The sequence below is a fragment of the Gekko japonicus genome, unplaced genomic scaffold (assembly GCF_001447785.1).
Source record: "Gekko japonicus isolate JY-2015 unplaced genomic scaffold, Gekko_japonicus_V1.1 scaffold125, whole genome shotgun sequence".
NCBI classification, from domain to species: Eukaryota; Metazoa; Chordata; class Lepidosauria; order Squamata; family Gekkonidae; genus Gekko; species Gekko japonicus.
In genome coordinates, this window is record NW_015165834.1 from 1 (window position 1) to 25,368 (window position 25,368).

Consider the following 25,368-nt stretch of genomic DNA (forward strand, 5'->3'; position numbering starts at 1 on the left):
TGCCCTGGAATCTCAGTTGAAGACTTCCCGATTGTGTCCAGCGATTTCTGAGTTGGGCGTCATTTAAGCACTGAGTAATAGGCTTTAGATTTCTTCGTATTTGAAGTGCTTCAGGTATGTCTGGAAACGCATATATGTCTTGCTCATCATCAAATTTAAAGCATCTATCTTCTTTAGCTGCATTGAGAACTTTGTTCTTTAAACGAAGGTCTAGGAATTCAGCTAGTATATCTCTTGGACCTCGTCTTTTATCATTTGTTATAGGACCCAGACGATATGCTCTGGTCAGCATTGGAGCAGAGTCATCTCCGAAGTCAATAACTGTTGTTTGCCAGTTAGAAATAAAAATAGTTAAGTCCTCTGCCTTCTCCGTTTGCTCTGGAAATCCTTGAAATTTAATGAATCTCTCTCTTGTTCGGTGTTGTAATGAGTATTCTCTCTTTAGCCCATGTATCGTTAAGTTGAAGCATTCTTATGTTCTCTTGATTTGCAATTAAGGCTTCAAGTGCTGTTTCAGCTGATTGAGCAACATTTTGCATTGAAATTTGAAGCGCTTCTAATTGATCTGACATCGGTTTGAGCATGTCGTTTATGTTTTCAAGCATTTCCGATTTGAAGGTTTTTAAGACGTCCATAAGGTTGTGTTTAGTGAATGCGCTTTGCTCTGTTGCCTTCGAACCCGATCTGGACGCCATTTTGTTTTTCGTCGGGTTTTCTCTTGAGAGCCAATAGCTCCGGCAGCTGTGTTTTGAGGTTGAGAGTGGATTCCGGGGATGACTTTCGATCTGTTTTGTCCTCCGTTTGATTTTCCCATGCCAAATGAGACGTTGAAATTGTATGTTGGGTTTTTTATCAAGGGCAGTGGGATATCTCTGGAGCACGATCAATTGGCGTCCGCCACGATTCGAGCTGACGCCCTGCCCAAATGCTGTCACTCTTCTTTCAAACCTAGATCTTTCTTTCTTTCTTGAGTAATGTGCTACTGGTATCAGAAGTGCATTTATGGGTGCATTTCAATAATACAGATCCTTTTAAACAAACCAGCACAGCAGAATGATAAAATACCCATTGGAAAAGTCCAGGAAACTGTAGAAAATTGTAGCTGTTGTTAATCCGCACCCCTCCCAATTAAAATGTTCCTGGAACAATGTTAATCTAAGGCATATGTGACCTCAAAGAAATTTAGTCTAAATCCCAAATACCAATTTGTTTTTATCCTAGTAATGGCAGCAAGAATTCTCGGTACACAAAGGGAAAATGTTAACACTTATTACGAAAACATCTCTTGCTAGGTTTGAATAAAAATTTAACATCCTCATAACATATGCACACATGACAAAATTACATTATGACAATAAGAATGGCTAGTTATGTTTTAACTAGTTCCACTTTTAAAATACCTCTGTTCATCTGATTCACCCCTCATGCTGTTTCTGGGGATCCCTTATCCCCCAGGAGCAGCATTTTAGGGAGATCAGAGGGCTGTAGCAGCAGGGGGAGCAGGGAAGTTTTGTTTAGGGGTGTTCGTTAGGCTCTTCCTGAGCCAAAAATACCTTATCAGTATATTTCAGGTATATTTTGGCATCCCAAATGTACCTGGGTTTTCTTGGGAAAACAGAAAAAAAATTCTGAGTAATTCCCAGATATATTCAGGAATTACTCCGTAGATCCGAAAACAGTGGAGAGGCAGGAGCAGATGGCTCCCGCCTCTAAGCTGTTTGTTGGGCTTCCACTGCAGTCCCTTTAAAGTTTTAAAGTTTAAAGGGACTGCTGAAGACAGCCCGAAGACCAGTTGTGTTGGCAGGGTTTGGCTCAGCTTTCTGCTGGCTTCTCCTACAGTTTAAACTGGGCTACAGGAGAAGACAAGCCAGCCCCAGGATCAGGTTGACTTTTTTACAACACCAGTATTTTCCTTCTCGGATCTATTGGACCTGAAAAAATCCGGGATTCCTAAAAATCCTGGAACCGTACTGGTATTGGGATCTGGGATTTTTCGGGAATCCTAACATTTTTTCAGGTCCAATAGACTCGAACTCCCTCCCCAAAAAAAGGTTAAAAAATTGCACACCCCTAGTTCTGATCCACCAACAGAAGTGCCTTCCATTAGAGGAAATTATTCTTGGATTCAACCCACTCAGTTTTGTTTATCATTTCACATTGCCTACTAGACCTCTTATTTAAATGTTCAATTTATGCTAATATTTTTTCAATATTTTTTAATATGTTACCAATTTCGTAGTATGGCAAAAAGAAGCAGGATCGTCCCCCCCTCCAATTATGCTCATGAGTAATGCTGTCATCTCACTTCCTTTCCAAATACCTTAGCAGTCCCTGCCAGCCAGAGGCCAGATCTGTATTTGTATGGAGAAGCCCTGACCTCATTCCAAACCTCCGCTGCTACAACAAGTACTTTTGCATTACTGCCCTTCAGAGCTTTGCTGCAACTACAGCAATTACAGATGTTAGCGTCAACTCATTATATAGGGCTCCAATCAGGGATAAATAGCTCCGACCTTCCTGGAAGGATTTTTCTATTATTGGAGGCAATTTGCTTGGTTCAAGTCACCTACACACAATTTTAACCTGAGAATACTGCTGTTGGATTAAAGGGCAGAGAAGTGTAACCTGTTCAGTTCCTTTAGATTTGGATACAGTAACCATCAAATCACTTTGATGTTTTGATTTTGTTTTATCAGAAAGATGATCATGCAACTTGAACGTACTCTGCTCTGAAAGGAGCAACTCTAGCTATTAATAATTAAGTAGCTGCGGTGGCTCAAGTGGTTAAGACGCTGAACTGCAGGCTGTGGAAGGTCAGTAGTTCAGCGGTTCAAGACCCGGGTGCCGCAAGACAGGGTGAGCTCCTGTCTCTAGTTCCAGCTCCTGTCAACCTAACAGTTCGAAAGCAAGAAATTGCAAGTAGATAAATAGGTACCACTTTGGTGGGAAGGTAACAGCGTTCCATGCGCCTTGGTGTTTAGTCATGACCACGGAAACGTCTTCGGACAGCGCTGGCTCTTCGGCTTTGAAACGGAGATGAGCACCGCAACCCTAGAGTTGGATTGAGGCTTTCGAGCAAGGGAACCTTTACCTTTTTAGCAGATAGGTTTTCTTCCTCAGTGGATTTAGGGCAGTCAAAATAACTATTTGCAATAAAATCCAAGGAAGAATTGGACATTTCAACCATCCAAATGACAAAAGTAAAAAGAGAATGGTGTGTGTCTGATTTAATTATTCTTATGCAATGAGTCCCATGTTTCTCCAAGGAAAGGTATTTTACAAGGCAGCTTGCATAATTTTCTCTAAAAACATGAGGACTGTCCATTTTCTTTGGGTAAAAACTACACATAATCTTGGAGTTCCCCTTGACTGCTGTAAGCCTAGGGTTGCCAACCTCCTTGTGGCAGCTGGAGAGCTCCCACTATTACAACGGATCTCTAGATGACCAAGATCAGTTCCCCCTGGAGAAAATAGTTGCTTTGGCGGGTGGACAGAACGGCATTATACCCAGCTGAGGTCCCTCTTCTCCTCAAACTCCACCCTTTCCAGGCTCCACCCCCCAAATCTCCTGGTATTTCACAACCCAGAACAGGAAACCCTATGTAAGGTACAGGATGGAGTAGCCCCCCCCATACAAACACACTGACCTGAAAACCAGAGAAGGGAGGAAGCTTTGACTCTCCTTTTTCCTACAGCTGTGACCATGTAGGAAAGAGGACAGTCAAATCTTCCCCTCCATTCTGGTTTTGAGTCCTCCTGTAGCTACTTTTTACAGCCAAAGAATATGTCTTGATTTCCAGTTATGACCCTCCAATGTCATTTGTAGCAATGCCCTTATTCATTTCCTCAGTGGTAGATCTTTAGAGACAAAATACAAGATTCCCAATTGTGCATTTGCATCTGTCATGTAAACCATCCTCTGCACCTGTTTATCGCCCTCCACCTCAGCCACTATTCCCTTAACCCAGCTCTGAGACCCGGTTTTCAGAGGGCAAAAAGTTGCAAAATTCTACTGTGGGCAAAGGCATTCCCCCTCCTGCCCATTTCCCACTTGGCACCCTCCTGTTTTTGCTTTGCACACTGGAAGAAACTAGTGACTGAGAAATCCCATCACTAAAATCTCGTTCCAGCCATTGTTTTCAAAAATCATGGAACTGGCTCAGGGACAAAGTCGCTGCTGTGGGTTTTACAATGCAACCCTCAGCAGAGTTACACCCTTCTAAGTCCACTGAAATTAGCGTGGCTACAGGGCGTTTTTTCTAGGGGAACGCACCAGAACAACGTTCTGAAACCTCTTTGACAAAATTCTTTTTAAAATGTTTAAAAGTTCAGGAGTTTTCAGTATGCAGATTGAAAACTTCATTTCCCTCTTGAGCGTTCCAGCACTTCTTTTTTCCAAAAAAAGAGAGAAGCAGCAGCAGCTCTGGCATGGCAAATCAGTTGTATGAATCATGCAAAAAGAGATGGTGACTCACTGCTACCTTCTTGAAGGCTGAGAATGGTCTTCCTCGGCACCTCCCCCCTAAGATCCTTTCACTTTTTTTTTTTTAAAAAAATAAACTTTATTGGTTAATAACCCTAAGATCCTTTCACTAGGGATAGCAGGACCTGAACCTGATTCCATCTACAGGCAGGAAGGAGGGCAGATGTTATCCCAATTTTCAAAAAAGGAAGGAAGGATGACCCCCAGCAAAGTACAGGCCAATCAGTCTGACCTCTAACCCAGGGAAGATAATGGAGCAGATTTTAAAGGGAACAATCTGTGAGCATCTAAAGGACAACTTGGTGATCGAGGAAGCAGCCATTTAAACCTTTGGTTTTTCCTCTCCCCCTTTGAAGGGGGGAAGCGAAACTGACAGGTTAAATGACTGCAAGCCAATAAACTCCTCGGTTTCAGTCCCCTCATTTGAAGCAGGGGGAAGCAAAACTGACAGGCTAAAGGGCTGTGAGAGCCATTAAACCTCTCAGTTTTGCTTCCCTCCACTTCAAAGTGAGGGAAAGCAAAACCAATGGGTTAAATGGCTGGCAGCCATTTAACTCTTCCTGGGCATTCCCCACTTTCTCCCAGCCCCGGTGGGCCATGGCTGGGAGAAAGGTAGAGGGAAGCCCTTTCTAGGGTGGTCCCCACCCCCTTCTCCTGGTGGCTACTCGCCACTGCCTGGAGAAAGGGGGAATCAAACTCACTGGACCGGCTCTGTTCGAGTGGTGCCCCTTTGGGTTGGTTTTGGGGTTTGGTTTGGGAGCTGCCCCAAACTGGGTTCGTGCTCATTCCTACCAGTGATCACATTGCTTAACGGTAGAAAATAATTTAGAAAAACTGAGAAACAACTTACAGGCAACACTGTATCAACAAGAAAGAGAGGGAGAGGGAGAGAGAAAGGCAAAGCCTCCAAAGAGGTGTGAATAATTTATTAGAGAACAAGGTGGGGGCAGGGAGGAAATCCACTTAAAATGTACTATATTTTAGCAAGCCACTCATCCTCAAGGGCAATTTTCTGCTTTTGAAAAATGTGTCTTCTTCAGACTTCTCAGGATATGCTTAACTCCTTAAAAAAACAAAGTCAGTGTCTGATGGTAATATATGGTTTTCCCCTGAATCCACACTTAGCTGAATACTGAGGAAAAAGAAGACTGTGAGAAGCCGAGAATTTGCAAAGGTAATAAGGAATTGAGAGACAGCTGGAAATATAAGGTCCAAAGGAAGGCTACAGGAGCCATCAGAGATATATGAGAAATGTACTCTGGGAATAAATGAAAAACCCAAAGACATACTACATTTTAGAACCAGGTATTTAACCAGCAGTTATGATACAATGAATCTCGTGTGTGGGATTCATGGATTAATAGTAATCAGCCATTTATTCCTCAAGATATCCAGGAGATTCCCTAAATGCTTACTTGAAGTTTGCACCGTCATAATCAATAAGCCTTCTCTCTCTTTCAATTTATTTATGAGACAGGCTACAATTACATAGTGGTGATCTCTGAGGGCTATCAGAGTGTTGATATTTTCCTCCCCCAGAGCTTCAAAATTTGCTCCCTTTGTCCAACAGACCTCAGGACAGCAAGGAGAAATGACACATGAACACACGAAGCTCCATTATACTGAATCAGACTGCTGGTCCATCCAGATCAGTATTCTCTACTAAGACTGGCAGTGGCTCTCCAGGGACACAAGTAGTGGTCCTACACATCACCTGATCTTTTAACTGGACATGCCTGAACCTGGGACCTTCCTGCATGCCAAGGAGATGGTCCACCCCTGAGTCACAGCCCCTCCCCACTTTCACAGAGTTAATGTGAATTTATTTCGCTGGCAAATACTACCAGTTACACTGCTTATTTATTTTCAGAGGGCAGCCATATTGGTCTACAGTAAACAGATTTGAGTCCAGTAGTGCCTTAGAGATGAGCAAGAGTTTCAGGGTAGAATCTTTCAAAAGTCAAAGCTTCCTTGGTCAGACAGGAGTAGAGCACAAATGGAGATTTCAGAGTCCTTTTACCCTAGCTAGGAGGTGTGTGTGGGGGGTGTTGTACAGAATGCTTGTAAAGGATGCAAAGGTAAAAGGTAAACGTTTCCCTTGTTCAAAAGCCAATTGAATCCAACTCTAGGGGGTGGTGCTCATCTCCATTTCCAAGCTGAAGAGCCAGCACTGCCCAAAGACATTTCCGTGGTCATGTGGCCAGCATGACTAGATGCCAAGGTGCACGGGACGCTGTTACCTTCCCACCAAAGCAGTACCTATTTATCTACTTGCAATTTCTTGCTTTCGAACTGCTAGGTTGGCAGGAGCTGGGGCCAGAGATGGGAGTTCACTCCGTCACGTGGCACTAGGGTCTCGAACTGCTGAACTACAGACCTTCTGGTCTGCAGCTCAGCATCTTAACCTCTGAGCCACCGCGGCCCCTAAAGGATGCAAAGATACAATGCATATTGTAATCAGCTTGCTTAGAGCAGAGGGAAAATGGTGGAGGCAGAAAATTAGCATCTTCTCTCACTACCGATGCAAATTTTCTGCCCCCAAGCATTTTCCCTCTGCTCTAATCAAGCTGATTATAATATACATTGCACACTGCATCCTTTACAAGCATTCTTTAAGACACCCCGACCATCTTCTGACTAGGATAAAAGGACTCAGAAATCTCCATTTCTACTGTACTCTTGTCTGACAAAGGCAGTTTCAACTCCTGAAAGCTTATACCCTGAAATTCTTGTTGGTCTCTGCTTCCAAACTCAAACCTAATTGCTTATATAGGTGCCAAATGGGCTCAGGGTACTTGAAGGACCACCTGCTTCCATATTGTCCAGACCCTCACTTTAAGATCTGTCTCACAAACCCTACTCTCTGTGCCCCCATTGGGGCGGGGGCCCAACACGAGACAGGGCTTTTTCAGTAGTGGCACCTTATTTGTAGAAGGCCCTTCCCCTGAGGCTTGCCTGGCACCTAAATTGCTTTCTTTTAAGCATCAGGCGGAAACATTTCTATTTGCCCAAACTTTTAAATAAGGAGTTGATTTTGTAAAAAAATACACACACTATATTATTCTGGAAACTGTTATTTTAAGCTATCTCTGGTCTGTTTTTGTGGTCGATGTTTTTATGCTGGGCTGGGTTTTTAATAGTGGGTTTCAATTAATCATATTTTAATCTTTTGTCGTCGTCATCATCATCATCATCATCATCATCATCATCATCATCATCATCATCATCTTGTAAGCCACCCCCGGGGAGGTAAGGCAGTACGATATAGCCCAGTCTCATCACACCTTGGAGGTTAAGCAGGGTCAGTAGTTGGGAGACTGTCAAGGAAGACTCTGCAGGGGAAGGCCATGGCAAATCACCTCTGCTTCTCACTTGCTTTAGAAACCCCTTTCTGGAGTCTCCAGAAGTCAGCTGAAACTTGACAGCAGTTTACACACATACACAAGCCACCTTGAGCAGGTTCCTAGGAAGGTGGTATAAAAATGTTCTTAATAAATATGAGATGTCTAAGACAGGCTAAACCTGCCATTTATCTTATACTGTGTGGCTGTTGTGATCACGTGCATAAAATGTTCTTGATACTCTTGAGATACAAGAGCTGCGAAGAGGCAATAAGGAAAGGGTGGAAAACCATCTTGAAAAGGTATCTTAGTTATTTCAAGGCCTCATTCAAGATTTAAACGACTCAGTTTAGAATGCAAAACAAGTTTACTTCCAACAGCCTGCCAGATGACTGGACAGAGTACACAAACAAATCTGTATAAACTTTGCAAATGTCTTAAACGAAGTCCTTGTACAACTGTTATGATGAGACCCTAGAGTTTTTTGGAACACTCCACAGAGCAGAGCTGTTACTTTAACTGACGCTTGAAAGTGCTCTTTAACATAGGTCAGCAGATAGAAGTGGTTCAGCTTTCTCCAAGATGCTACAGAACGTGCCTAATAGTACTGAAAGCAAAAGAGATATAAGGAACAGCTGAGCAGTAATCTTAATACATATATTTTCACATATGAATCAAGAACGTGTTCATTTAGATCCTTGACTCCAACTTTGTTACATTGATATGATATCATAGTTACTTTGCAATCCAGGATCTAACATCAGCATCAATGATAATTAATCACTGATAATAATAAATGATAAATAACCAACCTAAATAAATATTGTTCAGTACTATCATTTCTAAATTGCCTAAAATATGACAGGCACCAAATTCTTCTTTCAACATATTTGTGAATTTCCTGCATTGTGCAGGGGGTTGGACTAGATGACCCTGGTGGTCCCTTCCAACTTTGTGATTCTATGATTTATATAGACAAGTATTCCTTGCTGATACAAGGCCTGCTGTGATGACTGGAAACATAAAGGCAACACATTAATTCAAGAGTATGCAAAGCTCTTATTTTCTTCTTGATGACACACCATACAGGGGAATTAGACATGTTAACTTCTACTACTACTGAAGGTGTGGACAGAGGCTCCACTTTAAAATGAGCTTTAGGAAGCACAGTTACTTTACTCTCCAAAGCCCATATCAGATTCTAGCTTACTCCTGGATAAAATTCAAGGGCCTAGAGTTCTGTCTATAACACTCTGTAGGGTTTAGAATCCGGTAACCTTGGCCATCTCCATGGCTGGTGATACTGCTATGCATCTCTATGCTGATGAAGATAATCTGACATACTCGTGCTAGTACTACTACAAAATTTCTTAAGTGTATGTGGGAAGATGGTGTTGGAAAGGAAGGGAAAAGGATAAGGGAAAGACACGACTGTGGATATCCAAAATCCCTGGCAGAGAGAGAGAGGGAGAGAGAACTGTCTTAAGATGCCCAATACAGCTTTGCCTCTAAAACTAAGCAGTCATATTCCTCATGCGGGAATTCCACATGTGTTTCTCTGAGTTCACTGGAGGAAGGAAACAGTAACCGCTGTCTTTGAATTCCTCGCTTTTCATTTTGTCTACTCCTTGCAGCTTTAGAGGTTAACAAGAGGATCCTGTCTGTCATCCGATCTACGGGTGTGCTTAGGGGACAGGATTAGGAAAGACTCTTGAATCCCTGGAGAGCCGTTTCAAGGGATGCTGAAGCTGCACATAGTTGTGTGTATTTTTCTCCTACCGCCACCTTTAAGTTTAGCTGATTTTGGTGTTAAAACATGTCAGGGGAAATATCGGGCTTGATTGACCAGTGGTCTGAACCAGGACAATGCAGTTTTACAAGTCTATATACATGTATATAAAAAAGAAACTGTACAGTGGTGCATCTTTCTGATACTGAACAAGGTAGCCAAATAATATGCGTCTTTAAAGAGCTATGGTGCACATTCTAGAAAAGTCGCTCACTCACACACAGCTATAACTGTTCAGCTATACATAGACAAAAGCAGTATTGGCCCTCAGACATACACGTACTTTCAGCTGCGTCATTTCTTGAACAGACAGAGCAACAGGTATTGAAGATTAGCTACATGCAGGGTTAGTGTGTCTGTGGAAATTAGAACTGGCTCTAATCAACTTGATTACAGCTTCTCTTGATGTAATTGTCGGCCAAATGTGTTCCCATGCTAAAATGCTCAAATCACACTAAACTACCTTCGTTTTCAGTTTCTTTCTGTAACTTCCAAAAGTCATCTGCAAAAACTAATGTTCATGTATGCTTTTAAAAAGAGATACCCGTGTACACATATTACTGTACTGGCCCAAGCTTTTAAAACAACCTATGTTATTCCTGTACAGATAAAAACTGAATGTCAGTTTAGTAGGATTTGAAAATTAAACTAAATGATGTGATCCATCAAGGATCCTTTTATTTTACTGGGGACAAAACAAAAAACAGAAACTGTATGTTTCTTATTTTGAAAGAAGCTCCTAAGAAATTTTGTTCTCCTTCTTCAGCTACCCTGATCTCACATGAAGCTATCTTATACCAAATCAAACCATTGGTCCATCAAAGTCAGTGTTGTCTACTCAGACTTGGAGCAGCTCTCCAGGGTCTCAGGCACAGGGCTTCCACGTCACCTATGCCTGGTCCTTTAAACTGGGGAAGCTGGGGATTGAACCTTGGACCTTCTGCATGCAAAACAGAGACTCTTCCAGTGAGCCACAGCCCCCCCCCCACAGATTCACTAATTGCAAGTAGAAAAGCAACATCCAGGCAACACCACCCCCAGTGTGGAAGCAGCAACAAGCTGGGTGGAAGGAGGATGCGGTATACATGCTCTGTCCCCATACTGCTCACTACTGACCACAGACCCCCCCATCCCGTTGTGCCAGTGAAAACAGCACTGACAATCTTGCTGGGGCCTGCAATCAACTCTTTCCCAAACAAAAGGATGGAGGGGGGCAAAGTAATGAACCTTATCTCTGCCACTTTGAAGGCGGAGTTTAGCTGTCTGCAGCCAAACTGTCAATTCCCCTTTAAGTGGGAGTAAAGGAGTTTTTTCCTTTATTCCTGCTAAACTGGGAAAGCCCCAAGAACCCATTATGTGAGAAGAGCCTGTGTGGAAATTCCCATCCCCCAAAAAAGTGGGGGCACACTGTGTTCCAGCTGGGGAAGAATCCCTGTGGGAAAACATTATTTCTTCTGTACTAACAAGCCTGAATAGCCTAACCTAGCTCGAGCTTGTTATAGCTCAGAAGGTAAGCAAGGTCAGCCATGTTTGTTTGTTTATGTGTTTTTAATTGAATGTTATAACTGCACTTTTAATTGTTGAAATGTTTTACTTTTTTAATGTACACCACCTTGTGGACCCTGATTGGGTGGAAAGGTGGCATAAAAATGTTTTAAATAAATAAATGGCTAGTTCTTGGATGGGAGACCACCAAGGAAGACTCTGCAGGTGAAGGCAATGGCCAACAACCTCTGCTCATCTCTTGACTTGAAAACCCCTTGAGGGGTTGCCATCTGTTGACTGCAACTTGTCAGCACTTAATTATTATTGTTAACGAGGATGCAATCAGGATTTCTAAATTCTCTTAAATGGCACACCTATTATGCAGTTACACAGGTGTATACTTGGGAAAAAGAGGTTCCTCACCTGTCCAAGCTGTTCACATGCAGTCTGGTACTCTGCTCGCTGGCAGAGATCTTTCACCCGCTGGTACTTGGGCAAGAAATTTTCTTCCTGACCGTCCATTTTATCATTCTCTCTCTTGTGCAACAGTTTCCTGGAAATGGAAGAAACCAAGCACATTTCAATTAACATTGTTCCAACACTAGTAGTGTGGGTACGTGACATATTTATATTCCCAGTAAGAAGAGGTGCAATCAGCACTATGGCCTATGAAATGGTACTGTTTGTGCTTCGCTGTCTGGTTTTCTTACACACTTCGCTGTCTGGTTTTCGTAATGACATCAGTGTGTCATTGAAGACATAAAAGCAGTTTTTGAGAATGGTGCAGACAGACATTGGATTGAATCCCAGTATCTGGTCTTCCGTTATAGCCAGTGTTCCCTCTAAGCTGAGTTAGTGTGAGCTAGCTCACATTTTTTTAGCCTCCGGCTCACAATTTTTTGTCTTAGCTCAGGCAGGATGGCTCCAGAGCTGACTAACTTATGCAGCAGCCAAATCGTTTGCTCACAACTTTAATGCCAGTGGCTCACAGAGTAGAATTTTTGCTCACAAGACTCCACAGCTTAGAGGGAACATAGCCCACTGTTTTTCTGAAATGCCTTGACTTGAATGGTCCAGACTACCATGATCTCATCAGATCTTGAAAGTTAAGCAGGATCGGCCCTGGGTAGTAGTTAGATGTAGTCCAGGGTTTCTATGCAGTGGGAAGGCAATAGCAAGCCATCTTTCTAGCTTAGAAAAACCTATAGGATCACTAAAACTAGGCTGTGACGTGACAGCACTTTTTACCACCATTCCATTAGAGGTGGAATCAATGAAAATCTTTCCCTTCTTCCACTGGTCAAAGTGCTCTTGTGCTGGCAGAGGGCAACCAGAGAACCCAGCTCACTGTCTCATTCACTTCTGGAGACTCTTTATTTGTTGTGATGTCTGCCTTTTTGAGAGTTGAATTTGCAAATCACCTCCCCAAGATTCAATGCTAAAATCCTGGCTACTTCTTGATAGAGGCCTTGTTCCTGGGATCCAGTTCCCACCCACCCAAACCCCCTGTACAAGGCATAAAACAATGGAAAACGTTTAAGTTAATAAATTCAGGATTAATCTTTTTAACAAAAGCATGAAGTCCCAGGAAGAGAAAGAAAAATTAGCAAAAAATATTTTAGGTTGTTGTGGAACCAATGAGATGTCACAAGTGGAAAGGAAATTAGAGAAGTATTGTAGGTCAAACTGGAAGACCAATAATTGCCATCTGGCCGGGAGAAAAATGTCCCGTCCTTTAACAGAAGCTTAATGAAGTGTTATTTACCTCGCCCGGAAAAGTTTCAATTTCCCATTTATTTATTTATTTATTATTCAGATTTATACCCCGCCCTCCCCCATAGGGCTCAGGGTGGCTTTCTACATATTAAGCCTCATCTAAAGGGATAGGAGGAGCTGCGGTGGCTCAAGTGGTTAGGACGCTGAACTGCAGGCTGTGGAAGGTCGGTAGTTCAGCAGTTCGAGACCCGAGTTGCCGCATGACGGAGTGAGCTCCCGTCTCTAGTTCCAGCTCCTGCCAACCTAGCAGTTCAAAAGCAAGAAATTGCAAGTAGATAAATAGGTACCACTTCAGTGGGAAGGTAACAGCGTTCTGTGCGCCTTGGTGTTTAGTCATGCCGGCCACATGACCACGGAAACGTCTTCGGACAGCGCTGGCTCTTCGGCTCTGAAACAGAGATGAGCACCGCAACCCTAGAGTCGGACTCGACTGGCTTTCGAGCAAGGGAACCTTTACCTTTAAAGGGATAGGACATTTTTCTCCAGACCTCATGGGAATACAGGTAGGAGTCACTGAAGCCTTTGGTTTTCTCATGAATTTAACCAAATCTTTCTTATACTGTCTAAAAGTCAATATGCTATATAGACTTTTTGAGTAAACGAATTAAAGAATTGGGTGTTGCTGTTACTAGGACTGTGAGTACTTTGTGGTACAAAAACCCTCAAAAACCTACATGCAAGCAATCCAAATTCTGCACCAAGAAAAGCTTAATTCTGCACCAGGAATAATGTATGAAAATTTCTGCATAACCTCTCAATTTGCATAATTTATTGGGCCACTTTGGGGTGATTTCTGAAAGCTATTGTTCCATACTATTATGCTGGTATTGAAAATCATGGAGAAGGTTGCCAACGCCAGGCAGGGAAATTCCTGGAAATTTGGGGGCAGTGTCTTGGGGGGGGGGGATTTGAGCTAGAATTTATAGCATACCAGGGAGTCTGGCATTTTCTCCAGGGAAACTGATCTCTGTAGTCTGGAGATCAGCCGGAATTCCAAGAAAACTCCAGGCTCCACCTAGAGGTTGTTGTTGTTCAGTTGCACAGTCGAGTCCGACTTTTCACGACCCCATGGACAAGATCTCGCCAGGCCCTCCTGTCTTCCGCCGTCCTCTGAAGTTTGCTCAATTTCATGTTCGTTGCATCTATGACACTGTCTAACCATCTCATCCTTTGCCGTCCCCGCCTTCTTTGACCTTCAATCTTTCCCAGCATCAGGGTCTTCTCCAGTGAGTGCTCCCTTCTCATTTGGTGGCCAAAGTTTTTGAGCTTCAGTTTCATTATCTGGCCTTGCAGGGAACAGTCAGGGTTGATTTCTTAACCTAGAGGTTAGCAACTTTATTACTGATCTATCTCTTCAGCTTTTTGTATTTCAGCAGACCATGCTCACATATTGTTAAAATATATAAGGGCTACAAGTTTGTTCTTTTCTTAATGTGATCGCTGAGACTGCCGGGCAGCTGAATTCAGTACCCAGTGTGCTTTCCTGCACATCCATAGTGACAGATCCTTAGCACAGCACTGTGACATTACCGTGAATGGATAAAGTGGTTGGGTATTCCATGAATTAGACAAAAAGGTGCCAATCGGCAGGATCTACCTATTTCATGAAACAAATACTTACTTAAGGATGGACAGCTGCGTGTGGTTGCTTGTTTTTTAGAACTACGTCTAGTTCTTATTATACAGCCATTCCAATGAAATTTTAAAAAGTCTTTTTTTAAAAAGCAATTCCATAAATATAATACAAAGAAATACCAAACAGGGGCTACTGGTTTGGGCTGCGCTTACTTTGGCTATAACAATCCAGTGACCTCTTCCTTTTGAAGGTCAGGACTCTGTAAATAACACTTACCCTCTCTCCACCAAGAATGAGTCCCTCCAGACCTTCATCTTCTTTTTCAAATGGAACCTGGAAAAACAAGCTTAACATGAAAGTCGAACAAAGTCCCCGGGCCCTGCCTCAGCAGAAACATGACTTGGCTCCTCCCTTGAAGATGTATGATTAGAGTGCACCTGGCAGGCAAATGTTGACAGACACAGTTACAAGATAACATGGGAGACGTTTGCTCTCACCTGGATATGGCCTACATAGTCTATGCAGAATACAGTTGCAAATGACGCTGATGCACAGGACAGGTGAAGATGAAACATTTAACCATGATTGGTGCTGGTCATGGCCTGTTGTCTTAGCTCTGATAAATATCACAAACATGTTGTGAAACTATGCGGTACTTCACAGATCTAAGTTCTGGCCCAGATGCCAATAAGATCTGCCTGTCACCTTGCAAACAGAGACTACTAATGCAGAGGCTTTAGCTATGGTTATCAGTGGGTGTTGATCAACAGTAAACCCTTGCTATCCATGGGATTCTCCTGCTTCCCAGTAGCAAAACAACCACATTTCTTGCAAAATGTAATGATTATGGTGGTGGCACGCTGGGAGTACAAAGAAGCTGGAGAATGCATCACATGATTAGTCTGCAGATCACGAATAAGTGAAATGGAACACACACACACGAAGCTGCAACCAGACGACGAATAAGTGAAATGGAACACACACACACACGAAACTGCAACCAGACAACTGGTCTATCAAGGCCAGTGTTGTCTACTCCAACTGTCAGTGGCTCTCCAGGATCTCAGGCAGGGGTCTTTGACATAGCCTATGGCCTGGTCTTTTTTAACTGGAGAAGCTGAGGATTGAACCTGGGACCTTCTTCATGCAAAGCAGAGGCTCTTCCTCTGAGTTACAGCCCTTCCCCCAAATTGTGACTCATGCCTCCTAGACATCTCCTTAACAATGGAGGCACAGGGTAGCAGCCACTGCCAAGTCGGCCTTTTATCATCTTAGGCTGATTAGGCAGTTGGTTCTCTTCCTCGAACGCAACGACTTGGCAACAGTGATCCACGCAATGCTCGCCTCGAGATTGGATTACTGTAATGCCCTCTACATGGGGCTGCCCTTGTCCCAAATCCGGAAGCTGCAGCTGGTGCAGAATGCCACAGCCAGGTTGCTGATGGGACTCCCTATACAGGAGCACATCCGGCCTGTGCTAAAGACACTGCATTGGCTGCCTATAGCATACCGGATTCAGTACAAGGCACTGGTTACTACTTTTAAAGCCCTTTATGGCCAGGGACCGCCTTTCCCCATATGTTCCCCAGAGAGCGCTGCGATCGGGGAACCAGAATCGGCTGGTCCTCCTGAATATCAAGTAGGCCAGCTAGCAACAACTACAGCTAGGGTTTTCTCGGTGGTGGCTCCACTCTGATGTAATGAGCTCCCGGAGGAGATCAGGGCCCTGCGGGACCTGCTGCAGTTCTGCAGGGCCTGAAAACGGGATAAAAATCTAATAAATAAATACATTTTTAAAAAATTAAAAATGAATTGTGACAGTGTGCTGGAATACCTAGTAATGGTAAATATAAGCCACAGGTTGCAAACAGAATTCAAGGCCATTGGTTCACACCCTGGCCAATCCTTGACCATGGTTTAGGTATTCAGTTAAATGCTTAACTATGCACTGGCCAAAGGTCAAACCTGAATCCTCCATTCCTTCTACTGAGGATGTAAAGACAATGTACCCCCCCCCCCAGTTAGGCAAGGCAGTGGAATCCTCTGCCTAAAACTTTGACTTTTCCAAACATCCTGCCCACTGAAAGATATACCTATTGTGAATTAGCTCAACCACTGTTCTCTCTTCAACAGTTGCTAGCAGAGTCTCTCATATAGGGACGTAGCATAAGTATGCATAGTGAGGAAAGCCACCCCCCCCCCTAAGTGCTGATAGAACACCATGGTGTTGGGATGAGCCTACATCTGCAGTGACTAGGGCACAGCGAGTCTTCTCCACTGGGTAATGGTCAACTCCTTTTTTTCTAGCACTATTATAGACTGCATGACAGACAGATGTTTGGGCAGACAGTGCCAGGGTAGTTCTATCTGAGATTCTTCACCTGTCAATGCAGCTTTCAAAGACAGGGAGGGAGGTAGAGAATAAGGGTTTCTGGGATGCAGGTAGCAATAATTATGGATGCAGTGGAGGAATGGCTACATGGAAAGGTGCTAGCCAAAAGGACTGGAGTCTGGGGCATCGAGTCTGTATGAGTGACCATGTGCTCTGACTGCATACCCATCAACACACAGGAAGCTGTCTTATACAGAATCAGATCACCCGTCCACTAAGGTCAGTATTGTCAGTTCTAACTGGTAGCAGCTCTTCAGGGTCTCAGGTAGAGGTCTTTTACATCACCTACTGCCTGGTTCTTTTAATCGAAGGTGCCTGGGATTGAGTCTGGGACCTTCTGCATGCAAAACAGAGGCTCTTCCACTGAACCACAGCCCCTCCCTTCAGCTGTGCATGGGATTCTTGCAGGCCCCTCTGGTAAGTAACCATATGCAGCGCTTAAACCAGGGACCTGAGAGACAATAAGCTTGTGTTGTTTCACAAATGTACACCATTTCCTGCAGTCTTTCCTGCTCTGGTATATATAGCTAATTTCAACTCCAGGGAAAATGGAGGATTCCATATGCATCCTTTTCTTGAGTATCAAGTTGGGTATGTGATTAGAGGAATACTTTTTAATGTAGTCCTTCCTTTTCCTTTCATTTTGCTCCTACTAATTCTTACTCCCAAAAGGGAAGTATTCCCATATTTCCAGTTTTCTAAGCATATCCGTGAATTGATTGGCTGCATACATATATGGCAGACACAAGAGCACAACCAGTGTGGGTTGTGTTGCTATGGATTCGGGTCCAGTTGCTATAGATTTAGTTGCTCATAACTGGGTCTTTTTTAGTATGTCTTCAGTTGAGGGACCATGTGATACTGAATAGCTATGGCAGTAAGATGACAGCATCATTGACATGACAACATCTGGTTCTTAGGACTGAGTTGCCCAGGTGGGAGCATGAAGTTGTATTCAGTGCAATTTCCACACTTACCTATTAACTGGTCTTTCAGAATCCAGCAGTTTTAAAATGGATTTCCCATCCATGTCAGGTGGAATGTCCAGACCTGCAATGTCTAGAATGGTTGGGGCCAGATCTATGTTCAATACAATGTGAGGATTCCTAAAAAGGAAGCACATGTGCAGAGTCTTTATAAAAGCCTTTTTATTTACAGCCCATGTCTCCATAAACGATACAGTTAAACAAAATTAAATGGAAAAGCAACAGAAAGAGCTGTAAAGCATTTATTGAATGCAATTTAAAAGCAGCAGTAATCCCATAATAGCAGCAAAAAACCTGTTCAAAAATACTGTGTTGGATCCTGCAGACTGTGAATGGCAGGAGTTTCCAGAATGGCTTCCTGCAGCCCTCTACAAATTACATAGGAAACTCCCCCCCCCAAAGGACCCGGGAACCTCAGAAACAAAGTGGGATATGGCTGGGGACCTGCATCAAAAAAGTGAGATGCCAGAAATCACTGGTCCCCCAATTTGCATGAGATAATTTCATGAACACAGCAAGGACTTGTGCAAGAGGTGGGAGGAAAAGCAATTTCTGTCAGTTCCTCCTTCCTGGTTCAGCCCTCACACCATGTCACATTCAAGTCTGTTTCTGAGGGCCCCCTGAACCCAAGGGCAGATCTTCAGGGAGTGCAATAGGCTGCAATGAGAATGGGGAGACGGGAGAGGTCAGTTTCATAAATGACTTGAAAGAGCTAACCCAGTAAAAATAGCAAGGATTAATAAGACATCAGATAGATAACTAAATGCTTGGGGGTAAACAGAACCTCTGGAAGGGTAACCCCCAACCCGTTCCACAGCTGAGTCTGAAAATCACCCCAGCATAATGTGGAGATTTATAAGTAAAGCACAATCAATGTCAAAGTCGAATATGCAAATCTTTTTACTAGCTAAAGTTAGCCAGCAACCAAGATCAAAGGTGAAATTAAAATTTCTCAGTGTGAAAAAGCACGTGACCACAAAGCTCCTCTGCTGCCTTGAGAACCGAGGAGCATCCTGTCAACCGTAACTGTGTTTTACTGCAGAGGCAACCTGCTGCCATCTCATGCCTGGCTTCCTTCCGAAAACAGTGCAGAAATTAATATCGGGGCTTGCTGCAATGAAGCTGTGTAAGTTAAGGAAGAAATGGGTCATCTGGCTTCCCATGGGAACAGATTCAGAAGACAGCAGAACAGAAGGGTGGATGAGAGCAGGGAGATGAAATCAGACGAGAGGAAACATATCAGAACTGATGACAAGAAAAGCGCTAACAGGTTATCAATGTTTCATTTTACAGTGATGCTGATAGGAAATGAAAATAGTCATAATTTCCTAGTGTCCTTTGAGGGCTTACATGTGTAAGGGAGTCACGTGTCCAAGACTGGAAGCTTTCCACTCTGGGCAGTTTGTGTTGTACAGTAGCTGTGCTTGCCCAACATTCAGGTCAAACACTCTCCTTTAGCTTCCTTTCATATTTTACAGAGATGAACACTGGCACTAAAGCCAGGTGCTAGGGGTCTTGCAACTTGTGCCTCAAATTCCGAAAACAGTGCAGAAATTAATATCGGTGCTTGCTGCAATGAAGCTGTGTAAGTTAAGGAAGAAATGGGTCATCTGGCTTCCCATGGGAACAGATTCAGAAGACAGCAGAACAGAAGGGTGGATGAGAGCAGGGAGATGAAATCAGACGAGAGGAAACGTATCAGAACTGATGACAAGAAAAGCGCTAACAGGTTATCAATGTTTCATTTTACAGTGATGCTGATAGGAAATGAAAATAGTCATAATTTCCTAGTGTCCTTTGAGGGCTTACATGTGTAAGGGAGTCACGTGTCCAGGACTGGAAGCTTTCCACTCTGGGCACTCTCCTTTAGCTTCCTTTCATATTTTACAGAGATGAACACTGGCACTAAAGCCAGGTGCTAGGGGTCTTGCAACTTGTGCCTCAAATTAATTCATGTAATAGTATTTCCCCTAAAATTTTAACCTTGGTTAAAAGTGTTAGATCCCAAACTGATTTATACAAAGACACTTTTGTTGTTGTTCAGTCGCACAGTCGAGTCCGACTCTTCGCGACCCCATGGACTAGATCCCGCCAGGCCCTCCTGTCTTCCGCTGTCCTCTGAAGTTTGCTCAGTTTCATGTTCGTTGCATCTCTGACACTGTCTAACCATCTCATCCTTTGCCGTCCCCGTCACTACAACGATCCTAAATCCCTCTTGGTAACTTTGCATGTCAACCATGCTTCTTTGTCAGTTTGCCCATCTTTTAGGGTGCTTTAATATATGAGCAAAGCCTCGGGTTGCTTGTGCATAATCTTTTACTTGATACATATGCAACCCATATCTACTCGCTGAAGCTTTCAAATCGCTGGGTGGACAATGAGCTGGGGACAACAGGCTGGCTGCTCACACCAGCGCGGGGCTCGAACTAACACAGTTCGGATGTTAAGACAGTGGGATATACCCACTGTGCCACTGTGTCGTTTTCAGAAGCAGTCATGCATTTCATTCCATCTGAAGTCCTGTATTTACTTGACCAATCATCACAATAAGTGAAGTACAAAACTGAAGCTTGAAACTCATGGAATTTAATTGTGAAGCCAACTGTCCAGAATGAGAGCAGTCTTTTTAACGCTCTTGGAAGCCTTCTGTTGTTGTTGTTCAGTCACACAGTCGAGTCTGACTCTTTGCGGCCCCATGGACCACATCACACCAGGCCCTCCAGTCCTCCACCGTCCCCCGGAGTGTGTTCAACTTCATGTTCGTTGCATCCGGAAGTCTTTTACCACAAGTCAATTAATAAAATCTCAGCATCTAGATAGCATTTTAGGGTCCGAAATGTTTCAAATACACGATCTTGTTTTAATCCAGAACAAGCACTCCATAAGGGAGGTCTGCGTAACTATCCCCATATTTCAGAATGGCTCGATGGAGACAGAATGCCTTGTTTAAAGACCTCCTGGGGAGTTTATGTTAAAATCTCAACTGGAGACTTCCAGATTTTGAGCTGTGTGCGACATCACTAATTACAAAGCTCACTAAAAACAAAAGAGAAAGCTGAGGAACTATGCCTAAAGAAAAAAAACCACACAATTATACAGATCTTTGAGGGCAAGTGCACACTTGCCATAATTCACAGGGAGAAACTGCAGTTCAAAGATAGCACCATATGGTTTGTTTTTCAGCCTTTGTACCTATTTACAGCTTAGAGACACAGCAAGGCAGCGGCATCCTAATTTGCAACAATGAATGAGGCCATTTGTGAATTACTGGATTTGAAAGCAAACAAACAATGACGAGAACCGAGGATGATACATTTGTTCATTTGCTTGACAAGAGCAGCTTAATTTTAATTACTAGTTAATGCGGTGTAGCGTATCTGGGTAAAAGTAATGAACCTATGGTAATGAGGCCTCACTACAGCAATTGCTATTAAATCAGGGCTGATAAGTGGGGACAGTCAGCAATTAGTTTACGTGAAAAATAGAAGGTGCAGACAGCATTAGTGAAGCTGGGTGCCATTGAAAAAGGGGAGAAAAACACAACCCTGAACAAAGAGGTTGGAGCAATGAAAAAGAGATTAAAATATAACTATGAACGTAGAACAAATGTGCAAAACACCGGTATTTAATTTAATAACGCATATAGAAAAACCAAAATATGATTTAAAACAACAACTGCGTGGTTCAGAATTTAAGGTCCTTATCTGTGTCCCCCAAGGTCATGTAGTGCTTCACAAGTAAGAATATCTGATCACAGAAGCTGCATCAGACAGCAAAAATTGCTGGCTCCACAATGGAGCGCTATATGACTTTGGGGTGCACAGGTAAGGACCATGAGTTCTGGGTCACAGAGAAACTGCAAGTGCACTCTTCACAACAAATTTGGCTTTTGGAGAAAAGGGAGTCCTGGATCTTCATATTGGATACTCCGGTGCCAAGAAATCTGAATGAAGGAACTGACTGGTTATGTGTCTGACTGACTTGGCTGATGTTTAGGGTTGAGGTTTGCAAGTAGGCTGATGTAATATTTTTCTCTCAGGTGTTGCTGATTGTTGTTGTTGTTCAGTGGCACAGTCGAGTCCGACTCTTCGTGAACCCATGGACCAGATCACGCCAGGCCTTCCAGTCTTCCACCGTCCTCTGATTACCTCTGATTACCCACACATACACTTTCTATATATAGAGAGGTTGGGTTACTATGAGGCTGATTCTGTTCCAGTTGTTCTGAGCACTCCATTGGAATTTTGAACATATCTGATCTGACCAAAGGAGGTAAATATTGCACTTAAAAAAAAACAAAAAACCTGGCCATTCACACCCCCTTTTTTCCTTGACCACTAAGGAGATTTTTTCAATTTGTAATTTCTGAGCAAAATATTTTATGTGCATTTTAGATCCACGGGCAAAGGAAATATTTTACATTTTGGCGAGTTACCCATGCTGGATTACAAGAAAATCTGATACCTCTTACTCCACAAGTGAACATCTTAGTGTGAGTAAGGTCGTTATCCACATTTTATGAATTCTAAAATTTAATTTCATTTCCCATCAAACACTGAGATTGTTTATTTCTCCTTCTTTTTTCTCATTTCAAGTTGATCCTTTGTATGGTCAGTTTTCAGTATTTAATCATTAAGTTAATGGAGTGCTCAGTTTGATTTATACCACTGAGGAAGGCCTTGTCCCAAAATGTGTATGATATTGGTTCTTGTATAAGTAGCCGATATGTACTTTTAAACCTGTATGTTTGTAAACTGATATTTGTCTTGATACTGGGATTAGGTACTTATAGGCTGAACCACAAGATTGTTGTTTTAAATCATATTTTAACATTTCTACAGACATTAGTGAAGCTAACATGCTAGCTGGTGTTTCCCTCTTGATGGAAACAGTGACTCAAAGTTTGCATTAATTTCACATCTGATATAACCCCTTCCTGGAGTACGTGCAGGCATGACTTAGCCCATTTCTCTAAAGGGATGACCTATGATTTATCAGGTCTTTTCAGGCCCTGATTTATGTGAACATAATAGAAACAGATTTGGACTCTCAGAAGGCACCAAAGTGGCAGACTCCTGCAGAACATAACTGGTTCGTGATTTAAAATGCTACCACATCTCAGGATCAAAAAGGAAGTTCAGAGGAAACCGGTTCTTCTCAAGGCTAAGCATACGTCCAGGTAGAAACCTCCTGCACTTTTTGCTTGGCACTTGGTGCACTAAGGAGAAGTGCAGAAAGTAGATGATCTGGGCAATTAGATAAGCAGGTACTCTTATTGCAGGTATGTAAATCTGAATATCCTAGGGTTTCTTCCATCTGTAATTAAGAAAGGGAAGCAGGAAGGGTTAAACTGCAAGCATATGTGGGCTGTGGAGTGGGGGCGCATAAGCACTGGATAACACATCTTCAATTTCATTGTGTGGATCTATCCCATGGTCCTTAACATGTTTTGGTTTTCAAGCTGTGTTCCAGGGAGAGATCCTCACAAGCTTATCGGGTCCCTGAAGTGACGAGTAATGACAGATGAGCTATCATGACAGACACATGGGGTGTACAACTTCTCATGCCATGTGCAGCTACAGAACTCTCTGTTTTTATGAGAAGCCTCAATGAGACTCAATATACCTAGTCAGTGTGTGTTATGTGCCATCAACTCACTTTCGACTTATGGTGACCCTATGAATTACTGACCTCCAAAATGTCCTATCCTCGACAATGCAAATCAAGGTCCGTGGCTTATTCTAATGAATCAATCCAGCTCATCTAGGGTCTCCCTGTTTTCCTACTGCCTTCAACTTTGCCTAGCATTACTGTCTTTTCCAGTGAGTCCTGTCTTCTCAAGTCAGCACCCACCATAAAACGAGTGTGCACCCAAGAGTTGCCCCAAGAATCCTGTGCAACATGCACAGGCTCTTCGGGAGCTCAGTGGTAATGAAATGGCTCCTTGAAGATAGGAAACTATATACCTAAGCTAATTATTTCAGCTGGGGGAGGGTGGATTAAGATGTATCAGTCCTGTTGTCTTGATAAAATGCAATCTTAGAGGTTTGGTTTCCAGTACAACACAGCAACTTAATTAAGCCTGTCTGACCAGCTCACCAAGCCTCCATTCCTACCTCCTCCTTTGCACCTCTTGCCACTAGTCCATAACTGGCTGGGATCCCATGACAGTTCTCCATGTGCTGGACAGCCTCTCCTGCACAGTGCATCTAATCTACTGCTAATACTTCTGCTTGCACAGGATACATGTTTTTCAATGAGCCCTTGCACAAATAACAAGTGCCAGCAGTAAAGGACGTATGCTACACAGCAGAGACATGAAATGCAGTCATAGGATCCAAGCGACTGTCTAAGATATGATTCTCTTACTGCACGTGAGCCAACGCACAGCATTGTAAGAATGCAAGATGATCAGGACTGGAGTGCAACTTGGAGGAACCACTTGGAAGTGTTTGTATGCATGATAGCCATTGGCAGCTTTCCAGGATAGCAAGCCAGGCAGTATCCCATACCCTCTTTCATCATCTGGGGGAACGTAACATCTGCAGATGAATGAGACAGGCAGGGCCAACTTAAAGAGCTTTTTTCCATGGATCACTGCCTTGATGTGGAGATGAGGCTTGTGTGGTTCGATGAGGATGCGGGCTATGCCGTGGATGGCCACTCAGGAAGGACAGGACACAGCGGAAAACTCAGACAAAACGTGATCCACTGGAGAAGGAAATGGCAACCCACTTCAGTATCTTTGCCAAGAAAACCCCATGGACAGTATCAAAAGGCTAAAAGATATGACGCCGGAAGATGAGCCCCTCAGGTCGGAAGGTGTTCAATATGCTACTGGGGAAGAGCAGAGGGCAAGTACAAGTAACTCCAGAAAGAATGAAGCGGCTGGGCCAAAGCCGAAAGGACGCTCCGTTGTGGATGTCTGATAGTGAAAGGAAAGTCTGATGCAGCAAAGAACAATACTGCATAGGAACCTGGAATGTAAGATCTATGCATCAAGGCAAGTTGGATGTGGTCAAAAATGAGATGGCAAGACTGAACATCGACATCTTGGGAATCAGTGAACTAAAGTGGATGGGAATGGGCGAATTTAACTCAGAAGACCATTATATCTACTACTGTGGCCAAGAATCCTGTAGAAAAAATGGTGTGGCCTTTATAGTCAACAAGAGAATCTGAAAGCCAGTCATAGGATACAATCTCAAAAACGACAGAAGGATCTTGGTCCGAATCCAAGGCAAACCATTCAACATCACAGTAATCCAATTCTATGCCCCAACTAGGGATGCAGAAGAGGCTGAAGTGGACCGGTTCTATGAAGAGCTACAACACCTCATAGAACACCAAAAAAAGATGTCCTCCTCATCATAGGGGACTGGAATGCAAAAGTAGGAAGTCAAAAAGTAACTGGAATAACAGACAAGTTTGGCCTTGGAAAGCAAAATGAAGCAGGGCAAAGGTTAACAGAGTTTTATCAAGAGAACACACTGGTCATAGCAAACACCCTTTTCCGACAACCTAAAAGACGACTCTACAC

The 25,368-nt window shown here is 43.2% G+C and overlaps 1 protein-coding gene across 1 annotated transcript in view; it reads right to left on the minus strand.

Moving 5' to 3' along the window:
- Nucleotides 1–11,521: 11,521 nt before the first annotated feature.
- SULF2 (sulfatase 2) overlaps nt 11,522–25,368 on the minus strand; it is a gene marked incomplete at its 3' end in the record, with an annotated part of 114,662 nt that continues 100,815 nt past the window's right edge. The window contains exons 8-10 of the mRNA XM_015410906.1: nt 17,820–17,948; nt 14,727–14,783; nt 11,522–11,651 (exon numbers count right to left, since the gene is read on the minus strand). Coding sequence (XP_015266392.1) covers nt 11,522–11,651; nt 14,727–14,783; nt 17,820–17,948 — 316 coding nt within the window. The remainder of the gene's footprint in view (nt 11,652–14,726; nt 14,784–17,819; nt 17,949–25,368) is intronic.